This window comes from Vulpes vulpes, chromosome X, assembly GCF_048418805.1.
Source record: "Vulpes vulpes isolate BD-2025 chromosome X, VulVul3, whole genome shotgun sequence".
NCBI classification, from domain to species: domain Eukaryota; kingdom Metazoa; phylum Chordata; class Mammalia; order Carnivora; family Canidae; genus Vulpes; species Vulpes vulpes.
In genome coordinates, this window is record NC_132796.1 from 61,663,617 (window position 1) to 61,679,180 (window position 15,564).

General features: G+C 34.5%; 1 protein-coding gene across 2 annotated transcripts in view; it reads right to left on the reverse strand.

Moving 5' to 3' along the window:
- HDX (highly divergent homeobox) overlaps positions 1–15,564 on the reverse strand; it is a 213,849-nt gene that overhangs the window by 25,934 nt on the left and 172,351 nt on the right. For both annotated transcript variants that reach the window (XM_026016767.2, XM_072744989.1), the window contains exons 7-8: positions 3,874–3,950; positions 599–682 (exon numbers count right to left, since the gene is read on the reverse strand). In XM_026016767.2, coding sequence (XP_025872552.1) covers positions 599–682; positions 3,874–3,950 — 161 coding nt within the window. The remainder of the gene's footprint in view (positions 1–598; positions 683–3,873; positions 3,951–15,564) is intronic.

The window sequence follows — 15,564 nt, forward strand, 5'->3', positions numbered from 1 at the left end:
GAAGTGCAAACTCTTCTCTCTGTAGCGTTCCAGCTGTTCTCTCTTTAAATCTCAGGTCGAATTTGTAGGTTTTCAGGATGATTTGAAAATTATCTAGGTAAGTTGGTGGGGACAGGTGACTTGGGGACCCTACTCCTCCACCATCTTGCTCTGCCCCCTGGGGAATTGTTTTTAAAATGTAAAAGAGGTTTCCTAAAAATGTTTTTCAGAAGTTGCAATTCAAGAGAAAATTAACAAGGATCACTGGAAAAAAATCTCCCCATTGCCACTATTTAAAAATAAACTTTAGCTTTATAGTCACTGTCATAAATTTCACATTAACCACAATTATGCCCTGCCTCACCTTGATATACACTATAAATACCTACTTTCACTCAGCAAGCTCTTTGCTTAAAACCATAATCAGTAAACCAGCCAGATTTGATTAAAGTGTCCAGCATGCTGACTGAAATCAAGTGCCTGAGAAAGACAATGGGGAGTCCCAGTTTAACTTATCAAATAAAAGGGAAAGTGAAATAAGTTAGTACATAGGCACCATAAAAGTCTGTCTCATTTAGAGCTTTCTCTTAATGAATTCAGAATTTGAAATTATTTTCACCTTATAATCCAAGAGAGAATTCACTTGTTCAACTTCAGAATTACTTATCATGTCACTTTCTTCATCATCAATAATTTCTATTTTCTGTAACACAAGTTGAGAAATTTTCATAAGTACCTATCTGATCATCATCACTATACTCAACAATGTATAGAACATAAACATTTAATGTTTAGTTTTAATGATGGGGTTATCTAGTCTAGGTTATCCAGAATAAGCTCTGAATGGCTCTTCAGTGTTATACCCAGTGTGTGTCTGAGCCATCTTTCTCTACCTTTAATTTGTGGCTGCTTAGTAAATAGAAAACTATTAAAATACTATTTAAAATAGAAAAATTTCTTCCATAATATTTTTGAAAAAAAATAGGCATTTGAATTCTGCTTAAGTAGTGCCTTCCAGTGATAGGAAACACATTTCGTGTAAAAGTAATCTATTTAATGCTAACCATACCTACTTTGTTGCAAGTTTTTTTTTTAAATTACTATACACTTATTTACAACTTCTAATGTAAAATATCAACATGTGACATGCATTCCAAAGTCAAATACAGGGATTTAAAAATTTATTTATTCATGAGAGACACAGACTGAGAGAGAGGAAGAGACATAGGCAGAGAGAGAAGCAGGCTCCTCGCAGGGAACCCAATGTGGGACTCGATCCCAGATCCTGGGATCACGACCTGAGCTGAAGGCAGATGCCCAATCACTGAGCCACCCAGGCATCCCCAGGGATTTTTTTAAGTCACTTATTTAATGTACTCCATTATGGGCTACACAATTGAAACCAAATATTTATGATATATTAATAAAAATAACTTGGTGTTTTCTTCCTTCACTGTACAGTAAGTAAGGAGAGAGAGAAAGAGGGATGCTAAACTGCCATTAGCTTTAGAATTAAGGTGCAACATAGTTTGTACAGTATTTTGTACACAGTAGGTACTAATTAAACATCTGTCAAAAGAGTGAATAAAATAGCCTACTGCTTATGTGAAGAATGACCACTATACTGTAACCATGGGGGCAAGGAAAGTTCTCTAATCATGGAATATTTTTTTTTTAAGGAAAAACCAAAACCAAAATAAACTCTAAATATTTGAGCACCAGTGTTGTGTGGAAGTGTTGAATCATTACATTGTACACATGAAAGTAATATTATACTGAATATTAATTCATTGGAATGTGAATAACAATTTTTAAAAGTCCCAAACATATGTGGAATGATCATGCTTAATACATGGCCTCTGAGGATATGTAACCATAACAGGGTGTGTGACTTGCAGGTTTCTGAGTCAAGAGGATAGTTGCAAAGAAATTGCTTTCTACTGATGACTGGACATGAATCTAATGTTTTGGTTTTTATTGAAATCACTATAAACTTGGGGTTTAATCATGTCAGTTTTCACAAGACCTGGTATACTTTCTAAAAAAAAAATTTAGGTTCTTTATTTGGATCAGTTCTTGGGAAAAGGAGATAAGTATCCCCGGGAAGAAAACACCAAAGGCCACTCTATAGATTTGTGCATGTAAATAAGTCTTAATATGTTTTTGTGATTTGCCATCTATGAATATTTGGGGGTATTCAAAAGTTGCAGACAGAGATGAGGCTTTGAAGGTTTAAAGTTCTGTCTCTAAAAAATAATTGTTTTTTTTTTTTCAAAAATTAGGAGGTGCTAAGTGATTTGGGTCATTCTATGTCATTATTTCATTTATTATTTCCAAATGTCTGCTGAGGGAGATCCAGTGCAGAGAAATTCAGATTAAATGTGAGCATGTGTCTATGGGGGAAAAAAAGTGTGGTTTTTTTTGTTTGTTTGTTTGGGTTTTTTTGTGGGAAAAAGTTTTAATTTGTAAATAATAGTATATAACTTATTTAGTGTGACCCGAACCTAGAACAGAGGAGATTATTACTTCATGGAATTTAAGAATATTAACACAATCAATTGTGGAAAATAATTATTACCAGCTTTCCAATGAAAACATTGCATCAAAATAAAAGTTTGTTTTCCTATATGCCTACTGAGTTGTGTTAGTAGAGTCAAACATCAATTTAAATTAGGACTGAAATCAATAAAATGTAATCCTAAACTATATCCTGCATGTGGAAAATACTGTTATATACTGTTGATGTTTAACAAAAAAGAGCAAAACTGTATTTTATGTGTTCAATTTCTAGTAAGGATATGTGGCAGAATTATAATGTCATATAATGTTGTTTGTAATGGAAGCCAGATGAAGTTACACTCATTTTGTAACAGAAAAATCCATTACAGGTACTATTTTTTTTAAAAAGATTGCAATCAAGAGGTAGCTGGGTGGCTCAGTGGTTGAGTGTCTGCCTTTGGCTCAGGTCATGATCCCAGGGTCCTGGGATCGAGTCCCACATCAGGCTCCCCACAGGGAGCCTGCTTCTCCCTCTACCTATGTCTCTGTCTCTCCTGTGACCCTCATGGATAAATAAAATCTTTTAGAAAAAAAAAAGATTGCAATCAAGCAAAAATCATTGATTTAGAAGAAAACAAAACAAAACAAAACAAAATGGCCCTTGCTTTTATGTTTGATTTTAATACTATCTTGATTTCTGTATTACTTAATGGAGTCAGGATATAAACATGCTGCTAAAATAAAAACATGCTGCTTGGAGAACATTTATGTATACTAATAATGTTTACATTTTCACAAATCCAAGTTTAATCCACATACAGTCTGTCTCTGCCTGTTATTCAGTCTTTGAATATTGTCTTTCCTCCATTAGTGCAGTTTTAAAGAAGACTAAGAGAATCTAATTCAACTAGAAAGAGGAAAGGCTCCAAACATAGTAGAGATAGATATGGTCTAAACAGAGAACTCTGAATCAGGAATCCTTGGATACAATCTTAGAACTAACAAAGGCTTCTTTCATGATTGCAGGCTAACCTCAGTCATAATTTCTCCATCTGTTAAATGAAAGAAATCTGCTCTTTGCTAAATGTGTTAAAGAAGAATAACATATGTAAAAAATGTCTATATGTAGTAAGCATTAAATTTTTATATTTTCAAATCTCTTCAGTCATAAAAATTTGAGGCACAAATGACAGTGCTTTAAATTTCATTTCTTAAACCCTCAAATATTTAAATTTCATTTCTTAAGCCCTCAAAGATATATAAATTCATTGGTGACAGCTTTGTTTTGGTTTGTGAAATGGAGCAGGATTTAATTATGGTAACACTGATATTATTACCAACTGGAAACATATCCTTGAAATCCATCATGAGGAAAGAATTTCAATATGTACATACCACATTATCTGCAGATACTGCATGGTGGTCCTCTTCCTTATGAGCCCTTGCGTCATTTGGAACTTCACTGGACTCTTCTATAGAAAAAATAAAAAGGCTATGATTTCATTTTTCATTCCTCAAAACTTTATTGAGAATGTTTTTCACAAGATCACTTAAATAATTTCTCTATTTTAAAAAGACGCAAATGGGTGTGCATTAGTGGCTCAGTCGATTAAGCATCTGCCTTCTCCTCAGGTCATGATTCCAGGGTCCTGGATTGAATCCCACATTGGGCTCCCTGCTCAGTGGGGAGCCTGCTTCTCTCTCTCCTCCTGCTACTCCCCCTGCTTGTGCTTTCTTGCTTTTTGTCAAATAAATAAATAAAATATTTAAAATGAAAAAATAAAAACCCGAAGATGATAAATTCACATCATATATGCTTTGATGAGCAATTGTATTTCTAACACTGCATTCTAGGAAGTGTGGATAGGTGTAAATACAAGGATGGCCACTACTGTACTGTATAATTGGAAAAACATGGAAGCAGCCTATATGCTTCACAATGGAGAATTGGAGAAATCATTTAGGACCTGTTCCTACAGTAAATACTATAAAATTGAAGGACAAGAATAGTTTATAATAAGGAAAATATCATTATCTATTGGAAAGTGAACAAGTGAAGGTGACAAATCCTACTACGTAGGTACACTGTGATTTAATTTAATTTGATTTCTTTTTTTAGAGAGTGAGTGCCAATGGGGGAAGGGTAGAGGGAGAGAGAGAGAGAATCTCAAGCAGACTCCATGCTGAGCACAGAGTCCAACGTGGGGCTTGATATCATGATCCTGAGATCACAACCTGAGCCAAAACCAAGAGTTGGACATTTAACCAAGCCACCCAGGTGCCCCTGTGATCTTAATTTTATAAAAGGAAAAAAAAAGTGTACATTTTCATAGACAAAGAAAAGACTGACATTATTTATACTAAAACAGACATTATTATTCCTGGATGGAATTACAGGAATTCATTTTTTCTTCCTTTTGTCTAATTTTATTTTGATACTTCTTTTTTCAAGTTGCTTACTTATATTTAAATATTTTTACAATGAACTTGTATTGCTTGCTGTAATAAGAGAAAAATGATAAAAATAATTTTGAATACATGATATAAAACTATAAATACAGTACATTTCCATTTTTTGAAGAAGCATGTGTATGTGAACACACACACATACCTGTATATATAAAGAGAAAACACTGGAAAATATTCAACCCACTCCAATTTTAAGAATAGTCATTACTGAGAAGTGGGATTATTTCAAGTTTTTTCACTGTTTTTTCTTATATTTTCTATAACGAACATGTATTCCCTTTATGATCAAAAAGGAGACAAACCATAAGAGACTCCTAAATATAGGACACAAACTGGGGATTGCTAGAAGAAAGGTGGGGGGTGGGGTGAAGGAGTGATGAACATTAAGGAGGGCACTTGATGTAATGAGCACTGGGTGTTAAATGCAACTGATGAATCACTAAAGTCTACCTCTAAACTAAATGCATTATATGTTAATTGATTGATTTTAAATGAAATTTAAAAATTCAATATTCTAAAAATGTGAAAAAAATTAACTAGGAAAAATTAATTCAGAGGAACAAGTCTATTAAAAAGCTCTCTGTTTTGAGCTAGGAAAAGTAGTTGGTTCACAGCCTATGGTATCTACAAAATAAAGTCTTGTCTTAGATTATCCCTACCTCTACTCCTTAGTAAAACAGGGCAGTAAGTTTTTTCTTTATTTCTTTTTTTTAAAGATTTTATGTACTTATTTATGAGAGATACAGAGAGGCAGAGACACAGGCAGAGGGAGAAGTATGCTCCATGCATGCAGGGAGCCCAACGTGGTACTCTATGCTGGGTCTCCAGGATCAGGCCCTGGGCTGAAGGTGGCGCTAAACCAATGAGCAACCCAGCCTGCTCTGCCCCATGTTTCTTTCTATGCACAGTCATGTCATTGAGATTATTTAAACACTAGTTGAAGTTCTCAGCCTCTTGGTAACTGATGTTTTATTTCACTATAGAAAGTGGAACAAAAATATTTATCAGTCCTCCTAAGATTTTTTCCAGATCCATTCCTTCACATGGAAAGATATATAGAGGTGCCCTCTACGAGAATGGAGCATGAACAAGCAAAAACATGGCTAACTGAGGAACTCACATGAAGACATAGAGAATTAGGTTTAAGATATACAGAAAAACCTTACCAGAATTTTAATGCAAAGTCCACCATAAATTCAATTTATGTATTTATCAAGTTAGTTATTTTCAAGTTTTTATCTAAATTCCAGTTAGTTAACATACAGTGTGATATAAGGTTCAAGTATGTAAAATAGTGATTCATCACCTCTATACAACACTCACTGCTTACCACAAATGTACTCTTTAATCTCCATCACCTATTTCACCCATCCCCACACACTTCCCTACTGGTAACCATCAGTTTGTTCTCTATAGTTAAGAGTCTGTTTCTTAGTTTGTCTCTCTCTCCTTTTTTATTCCCTTTACTTATATATTTTGTTTCTTAAATTCTGCATATGACTGATCTTTCTCTAACTGTTTTATTTTGCTTAGCATACTACTCTCTAACTCCATGTTGTTGTAAATGGTAAAATTTCATTTGATTTTATTGCTGAATAATAATCTATTGAATATGTATATACCACATTTTCTTTATCAATTTATCTATCAATACACACTTAGGCTGCTTCCATAGTTTGACTATTGTAAATAATGCTGCAATAAACATATGGGTGTATAAATCCTTTGAAATTAGTATTTTTGTATTCTTTGTGTAATTACCTAGGAGTTCCATTACTGGATTATAGGGTAGTTCTATTTTTAATTTTTTGAGAAACTTCCAAAAGTTTCCACAGTGGCTAATCAGTTTGCATTCCCACCAACAGGACACAATAGTTCTTCACATCATCCCCAGGGCTTTTTTTTTTTTAATTTCAGCCATCTGACAGATGTGAGATGATATCTCATTGTAGTTTTGATATGCATTTCCCTGATGATGAATGATGTTGTACATCTTTTCATGTGGCTGTTGGCCATCTGTATGTCTTCATTATAAAAATGTCTATTCACATCTCCTGCCCATTTTGTAACCGGGTTATTCATTTTTTGGGTGTTGAGCTTTATAAATTCTTTATATATTTTGGATACTAATGCTTTATTGGATGTCACTTACAAATATCTTCAGCCATCCCATACGTTGTCTTTTAGTTTTATTGATTGTTTCCTTCATTGAGCAGAAGCTTTTTATTTTCATGTAGTCCCAATAGTTTATTTTTGCTTTTTTTCCCCTTGCCTTAGGAGACATATCTAGAAGGAAGTTACTACATCCAGTGTCAAAGAAATTACTGCCCGTGTTCACTTCTAGGATTATTATGGTTTCAGATCTCACATTTAGGTCTCATCCATTCTGAATTTATATTGTGAATGTCGTCTTTTGCCTGTAGCTGTCCAGTTTTCCCACCACCATTTGTAGAAGAGATTGTCTTTTTCACATTGGATATCATACTTGCCTTGTCAAAGATTAATTGACATAGCTGTAGGTTCATTTCTGGGTTTTCTATTCTGTTCTATTGGTTTATGTGTCTACTTTGGTGCCAGTACCACACCATCTTGATCACTACAGCTTTGTAATACAATCTAGAATTGTGATGCTTCCAGTTTTGCTTTTCTTTTTCAGGGTTACCTTGGCCATTTATGTGTGTGTGTGTTTTAAAAATTTTTAATTATTTATTCATGAGAGACATACAGAGAGAGGCAGAGACATAGGCAGAAGGAGAAGCAGGCTCCCTACAGGTAACCTGAGCAGGACTTGATCCTAGGACCCCAGGATTATGACCTGAGCCAAAGGCAGATGCTCAACCACTGAGCCACCCAGGTGCCCCTGCTTTGGCTATTTGTAATCTTTTGTAGTTCTATACAAATTTTAGGTTGTTTATGCTAGCTCTGTAAAAAATGATGTTGGCATTTTGATAAGGAACGCATTAAATGTATAGATTGTTTTGGGTAGTATAGACATTTTAACAGTATTTTTCTCTTTCAATCTATGAACATGGAATGTTTATCCATTTTTTTGTGTCCTTTCAATTTCTCACATAAGTGCCAGGAAAAGGATGTCTTGTGCATGTCTTAAGCAGAATGCAAGGGAGACTATAAAGTGGATCAAGAAATGCTTAACATTATCCAGGAGAGGCTGAAGGCTTGTCAGCAGCAGGAAGGCAATAGCTGCAGGCAGAACTGTGCCAAGGAGCTGGAGCAGTTCACCCAGGTGGCCAAGGCCTACCAGGACTGCTATCACGACCTAGGGGCCCATTATTCTGCCAGGAGGTGCCTGGCAAAACAGAAGCAGAGGATGCTGGTAGAGAGAAAAGATGCTAAAGAGGCTGCCTGCTGCCTAAGGCAGCTCCTTGAGCCTCTTTACAAGATTATCATAAAAATAAAGAGTAGTAAGAAAAAAAAGAGCCTCTTTGGTTGGGTTTATTCCTTGGTATCTCACGGTTTAGGGTGCAATTTTAAATGGGATTAATTCCTTGATTTATTTTTCTGCTGCTTCCTTATTAGTGTATAGGATTGCAATAGATTTCTTTTTTTTTCTTTTTTTTTTTTTTTTTTTGCAATAGATTTCTGTATGTTGATTTTGTGTCCTGAAACTTTACTGAATTCATGTATCAGTCCTAGCAGTTTTTTGTTGGAGTCTTTTGAGTTTTCTATGTAGAATGTCATAACATCTGTAAATAGTGAAAGTGTGACTTCTTTATTGCCAATTTAGATTCCTTTTATTTATTTTGTTTTCTGTTTCCTATGGCTAGGACTTCCAGAACTATGTTAAATAACAGCAGTGGAAGTGGACATCTCTGTTTTGTTCCTGACTGTAGAGAAAAAGTTCTCAGTTTCTCCCCATTGCAAATGGCATTAGCTGTGGGTTTTTCATATATAGTTTTTATTGTGTTGAGGTATGTTCCCCTACACTTACTTTGTTGAGGGTTTTTATCATGAATGGATGTTGTGTTTTGTGAAATGTTTTTGCTGCCTCTATTGAACGCCATAAATTCAATGTAATTTTGTAATAAAAATGACTGCTAGATGGAGGAGACTTTATTCATTATTTAGACATTTCAAATCACAGAAATTTCAAGTCTTATGTAATCAGCAACTAAATGAAATGAAGAAGTGGGGATTGTTAACAGATTTAGGTGCAGAGCTAGTATTAGTACTAATGCTGTAAGAATAGAGGTTATAGTGCTCATCAATAAGATCATTACTGTTATCATTCCTTAGAGGTTTGTCTCATATTTCTGTTCTTACTTGCTCATAACTATATACATTTCTGCTTTACTAGCCACATGTACATACAGGGTTTATTTTGTTGGATGTTAAGAAAAGCTGTTTTGAGGATTTCTAAAATATAATGTTATGAAGTGATACAGCTAAATGAGGCATGTTTTCTTTTGCTTGCAGATAGCTTTGACATTACTGCAAGTTTGAAAGCTAAGTACAATGTGTCTGCTTATTCCTCAGGAAAAGCAACTCTGCAAATTGGAAAGTGAACAAATAAGTAAAATTAGTAATCAGTGAAAATGCTAGAGGGCACTCTATATGGTAGCCATACACTTACGTGGAGTAACTATGCAGAAATATATTTTATATGGACACCCACATAATAGATACAGCTGATAAGAGGCTTTGTTATAAAATTTAACAATATAGATGTTAATTGTTCTCATAGTTTAAACAGTTTGATTCTCTGGATAGTAAAAATCTTTAAGATTGCTCAACCATGCATATGTTTTAGTAGACACAGAACTTTAAAATAAAGAGCTGAATCATCTATTACTTTTGCTAGAGTTTGCAGTTGTGTGAGGGGTGAAGTCAGGTAGCTTTACCATATCTCCTTTCTCTTCACTTCCACACAGGGAAAGGAAAAAGAAATGGGAGTAGTGAAGGTGGGAGATAGAAGGTGGAAAAAAGAGGTAAGTCAGAAGCTTTGTGTCAGGGAAGTACTTGAACCATCAGAAAAAAGGAAATGAAACTGAAACTGCTAAAGGATCAAGAACACTTTTTGGAGATTTTGGCTAAACTTGCCTTTTACTGTATTTTAAAACTATAATGCTTATTTTAGCTTGTAGATTTTTTCTAGAGAAATTTAAAATGATTTTTAATTGATTTTTAACATGTAAAATGTAAGCCTTGCTTTAAAGATGTTTTTTTCTTAGACATTTAGAAGACTAACTCTCTTAAATCAATAGCTATATTATAAAGGACTCTGAATTTCAATTGCTAGATTTTTGAAATAGTATGCACAATTATATTGACTATTTTTTTCTCTGTATCTCTCAGATGTAACTAATGGAAATCTCAAAATAAACACATTTAACTACATTCTCATAACTGAAAGAGTATATGGTGAGCATATCTTCAAGTTATATTATTAGTCCAGGCCGAATGATAAAATTTGCTTGATCATCACAGAAGGATCACACAGTTAAATTAATCAGATTAGTATTTTCCATCAGCAAAATAAGGAGGAAAACAGTACAGAATTCATTGGAAATAGAACCCCCAAAAAGGTTCTTTTTGTATTTTAAGACTCTTATGCTTTTCTGTTCCAATTTCTGATAAGAATGAAAAGGTTATTATGCAGATGTAAAAAATAAACCATGAAGAGGAATTCTAGGCAATCTCATTTCCCATCAAGTTTTTTTTTTTTATTCATGCATTAAATTCTCTCTCCTTTTTCTCACTAGGTTTTAATTACTATACAGTTATTTAGAGAACACACTATTAATCAACAAAGAATGCCAGAGTAGGAGCAGTGGTCCATTAGCAACCTTAAAATACACTCATTTTCCCCCCACTAAATACTTATTTTGTAAATTCCCTGTTAGATGAGGAAATGGAAGTCATGGATTGAAACTCCCCTTTAGGGGCTTATGTAATTTACTTTTATCAGAATATTTCTTCTCTCATCCATCCATAGAAAAAAACAAATCCCTATTATCTTCTAAATAGCTGCCAGCCATCATTCTTTAAAGATCTATTCATAAATCACTGAAAATACACAGCAATTTGGCAGTGTGGCAGGATACAAAATCAATGCTCGGAAATAAGTGGCATTTCTATACACTAACAATGAGACTGAAGAAAGAGAAATGAAGGAATCAATCCCAAAAGCATAAGATAACTAGGAATAAACTTAACCAAAGAGGTAAAGGATCTATACCCTAAAAACTACAGACCACTTCTGAAAGACATTGAGGAAGACACAAAGAGATGGAAAAATATTCCATACTCATGGATTGGAAGAACAAATATTGTGAAAATGTCTATGCTATCCAGGGCAAGTTACACGTTCAATGCAATCCCTATCAAAATACCATGGACTTTCTTCAGAGAGTTGGAACAAATCATCTTAGGATTTGTGTGGAATCAGAAAAGACCCCGAATCGCCAGGGGAATATTGAAAAAGAAAACCAGAGCCGGGGGTATCACAATGCCAGATTTCAGGTTGTATTACAAAGCTGTGATCATCAAGACAGTGTGGTACTGGCACAAAAACAGACACATAGATCAATGGAACAGAATAGAGAATCCAGAAATGGGCCCTCAACTCTATGGTCAACTACTATTCAACAAAGCAGGAAACACTATCCACTGGAAAAAGGACAGTCTCTGCAGTAAATGGTGCTGAGAAAATTGGACAGCCACATGCAAAAGAATGAAACTGGACCATTCTCTTACACCACACACAAAGATAAACTCAAAATGGATGGAAGATCTAAATGTGAGACAAGATTCCATCAAAATCCTAGAGGAGAACAAAAGCAACACCCTTTTTGAACTTGGCCACAACAACTTATTGCAAGATACATCTATGAAGGCAAGAGAAACAAAACCAAAAATGAACTATTGGGACTTCATCAGGACAAAAGCTCCTGCACAGCAAAAGTAACAGTCAACAAAACTAAAAGACAACCTACAGCATGAGAGAAGATATTTGCAAATGACCTATAGATAAAAGGCTAGTGTCCAAGATGTATAAAGAACTTATTAAACATAACAGCAAAGAAACAAACAATCCAATCATGAAATGGGCAAGAGACATGAACAGAAATTTCACAGAGGAAGACAGAGACATGGCCAACAAGCACATGAGAAAATGCTCCACATCACTGGCCATCGGGGAAATACAAATCAAAACCACACTGAGATACCACCTCACACCAGTGAGAATGGTGAAATTTAACAAGACAGAAGCAACAAATGTTGGAGAGGATGTGGAGAAAGGGGAACCCTCTTGCACTGTCGGTGGGAGTGTGAACTGGTACAGCCACTCTGGAAAACTGTGTGGAGGTTCCTCAAAGAGTTACAAATAGACCTGCCCTACAACTCAGGAATTGCACTGCTGGAGATTTACCCCCAAGATACAGATGTGTCAGGCTGGGACACTTGCACCCCGATGTTTATAGCAGCAATGTCCACAATAGCCAAACTGTGGAAGGAGCCTCGGTGTCCATCAAAAGCTGAATGAATAAAGAAGGTGTGGTATATACATTTATATACAATGGAATGTTAGCCATTAGAAACGACGAATACCCACCATTTGCTCCAAGGTGGATAGAACCGGAGGGTATTATGCTGAGTGAAGTAAGTCAATTGGAGAAGGACAAACATTATATGGTTTCATTCATTTGGGAAATATAAAAAATAATGAAAGGAATTAAAGGGGAAAGGAGAGTAAATGAGTGGGAAATATCAGAGAGGGTGACAGATCATGAGAGACTCCTAACTCTGGGAAACAAACAAGGGGCAGGGAAAGGGAAGGTGGGCGGGGGGGATGGGGTGACGGGGTGACGGGCACTGAGTGGGGCACTTGATGAGATGAGCACTGAGTGTTATATTGTATGTTGGCAAATCGAACTCCAATAAAAATATACAAAAATATAAATCACTAAAAATATACAAGTATTCCTAGGCACATATAATTTAGTAAAGACTAACAGAAAACAAAAATGGTTTGATGGACCAAATTGATTATGAATAAGAGGTTTGGAAATGAAGCAACAGTCTCTCTTATTTCCTGCTTCACAGTTTTCCTGTACACTAAACTCTATGCTATCATTTTCATCAATACCAACAGCAAATTTTGGTAAAGACAGAGAGATGGAGGGAAGAGGGAGATAGAAAGAGAGAGAGAGAGAAAAAAACACTTGAATATTCATACAACTTTTCAGACACTTATTATTAAAATACATGGCCCTGGCAATACTAAAGGCTTTTTAGTCAACCTACTGTAATCTGCCTGCCTCCACCTTGCAACACACATTGATTTTAGAAAGAACCTCTTAAGCACCCAATTCAGTGGGTTCTCATTCGTTTTTATTTTAATTTTCCTGCTTTATTAAGATATAATTGGTATACACAAAGTGCATATAATTTACTGTTTACAATTTGGTGAGTTTGGACGTGTGAATACACTCTTGTTACCATTACCACAATCTAGATAATAAACATATCCATCACCTCCAAAAGTTTCTTGTCCTTTTTTGTGTTAAGAAGAAAGTATGATTTATCCTCTTAACAAGTTCTTTAAGTCTATGACCCCTAATTACCAATTATAGGCACTATATTTGTTCAACAGTTGTACTCCAGTTGTATAACCATAACTTTATATTCTTTGAACAGCTCCTATCCTTGTCCCTCATCATCTGGCACACAATTATATTGTCCACGTATATACCTTTGACAATTTTAGATGTCCCATGAGAGAAATTTCTATTCAACTTCCAAAAGATGACTGAAACAATGACATTTCTTTTTTTCTGAAATATCTTCCCTTGATTTTAGTAATAAGATAATGTCTTTATTTAGTCTTAATGTTCCTTTGGTGGCTCCCTTTTCTCTTCTAGCCCCTAAATTTGGATATTTCTCAACACACAGCTCTTGTACATCTTTCTGTCTTGTTCTCCATTTTCTCATTTAACTAAATCTTCTATTTCTATGCTAGATTTTTTTTGGCTTTGATGTGGGTGGTTCGTATATTTCTTTTAACTCCTGTTCTGAGCTTCAGACCCACATTATCCATGAGTTTGCTGAGCAGCTCCACATGGATGTCCTGATGTCATCTAAAACTCAACACATGCAAAATTGAATTTATCTTTCCAAATTTTACTACCATTTAATGCAGTGCCAATAAAAATCTTAAATGATTTTAGGGTAGAGGGATTGGGGAAGTTATGACTAAACAATTCTAAAGTTAATCTAAAAGAATTTGTGCTACAAGAGCTAAGAATAGTAATCAGAGAACTACCAGATATTTATGTATTTTATAAAGCCACAGGTATAAACAATCAGATCAAGGAACATAATACGATATCCCAAATATATATGTATGCATGTATGTGTGTATGTATATGTGTGTATATATTATACTTGATAAAAAGCTACAATTAAACTCAGTAGAAAAATGCTGGATTATCTAACAAATAGAGTAGCTGGTTAAGCATTTGGAAAAAATAAAATTAGGTATTTATTCACACATCTTACAGTTAAATAAATTCTAGGCAGAATAAATATTAAGTTGAAAAAATGAAACCATCATAATATAAGAAGCAATATATACCCCTCATATAAGTAGGGGTATGTTAACATAATTGTGGTACAATGAAGGACTTTGTAATCATGATGCCAACATCAGAAATCATAAAAAAAGGATTGATATACTTAGCAAGATAAATATTATAAGCAAAAAGTTCTGACATCCATAATCACATTTAAAAGGCAAAAATGAAACTGGAAAATACATTGTTAATATTCTGATCAGCAAAATAAAATGGGTCAGTGCAAGATTTTCTTTCTCTCAGATGCAAAAAGGCTACTTGCTGTATGATTCCTTTTATAAGAAATACTCAGAAAATACAAGCTTGCATCATCAGAAAGTAGACCTGTGGTTGTCTAGGTTTGGATGTGAGAATGAGGGTTGATTATAAATGGGCTCAAATATATTTTTTGAAGTGATGAAAATATTCTAACGTTGGATTTTAGTGATGGTGATAATTGTACAACTCTGAAATTTACTAAAAATCATTGTATTCTGCATTTACAGTAGATGAATTTATAATATGTAAATTAAATCTAAAATTGCTCATTGCGAAGGCAAATATTATTTCAATTCGCCTTAGGAAAACACTGGGCAATGCTATCAAGATGATTTAGTCTATTCTTCTTAGATTACAGATGTGGAACTAAAGCACCATGAACTAAATGTTTTGCCTGAAGTCACAAAATCACCCAGTAGAAGATCCAGGGCTTTCACCCAGGTTGTCTGACTACTACTCTGGTGTTTATCACATTATACCATACCATATGTATTTATTACAATACATTTATAATGTTCTAATCTAAATTGATTAGAATTTCAATAAAATAAAAACAATCATGTACTTAATTATAATTATGGATTGTTGCAATAACCAACATTTCTAAATGTGACAGATCATTATTGTGGTAGATAAGTGTTCCTTGTGATGACTCAGTGTGGGAATTTCTTTAGTTGGAGGCATTAAAACTTAAAAAAAAAGATAAGAGATAATGGGTGTTGGTGAGGATATAGAATAAAGGGAACACTTGTACACCATTGGTCAG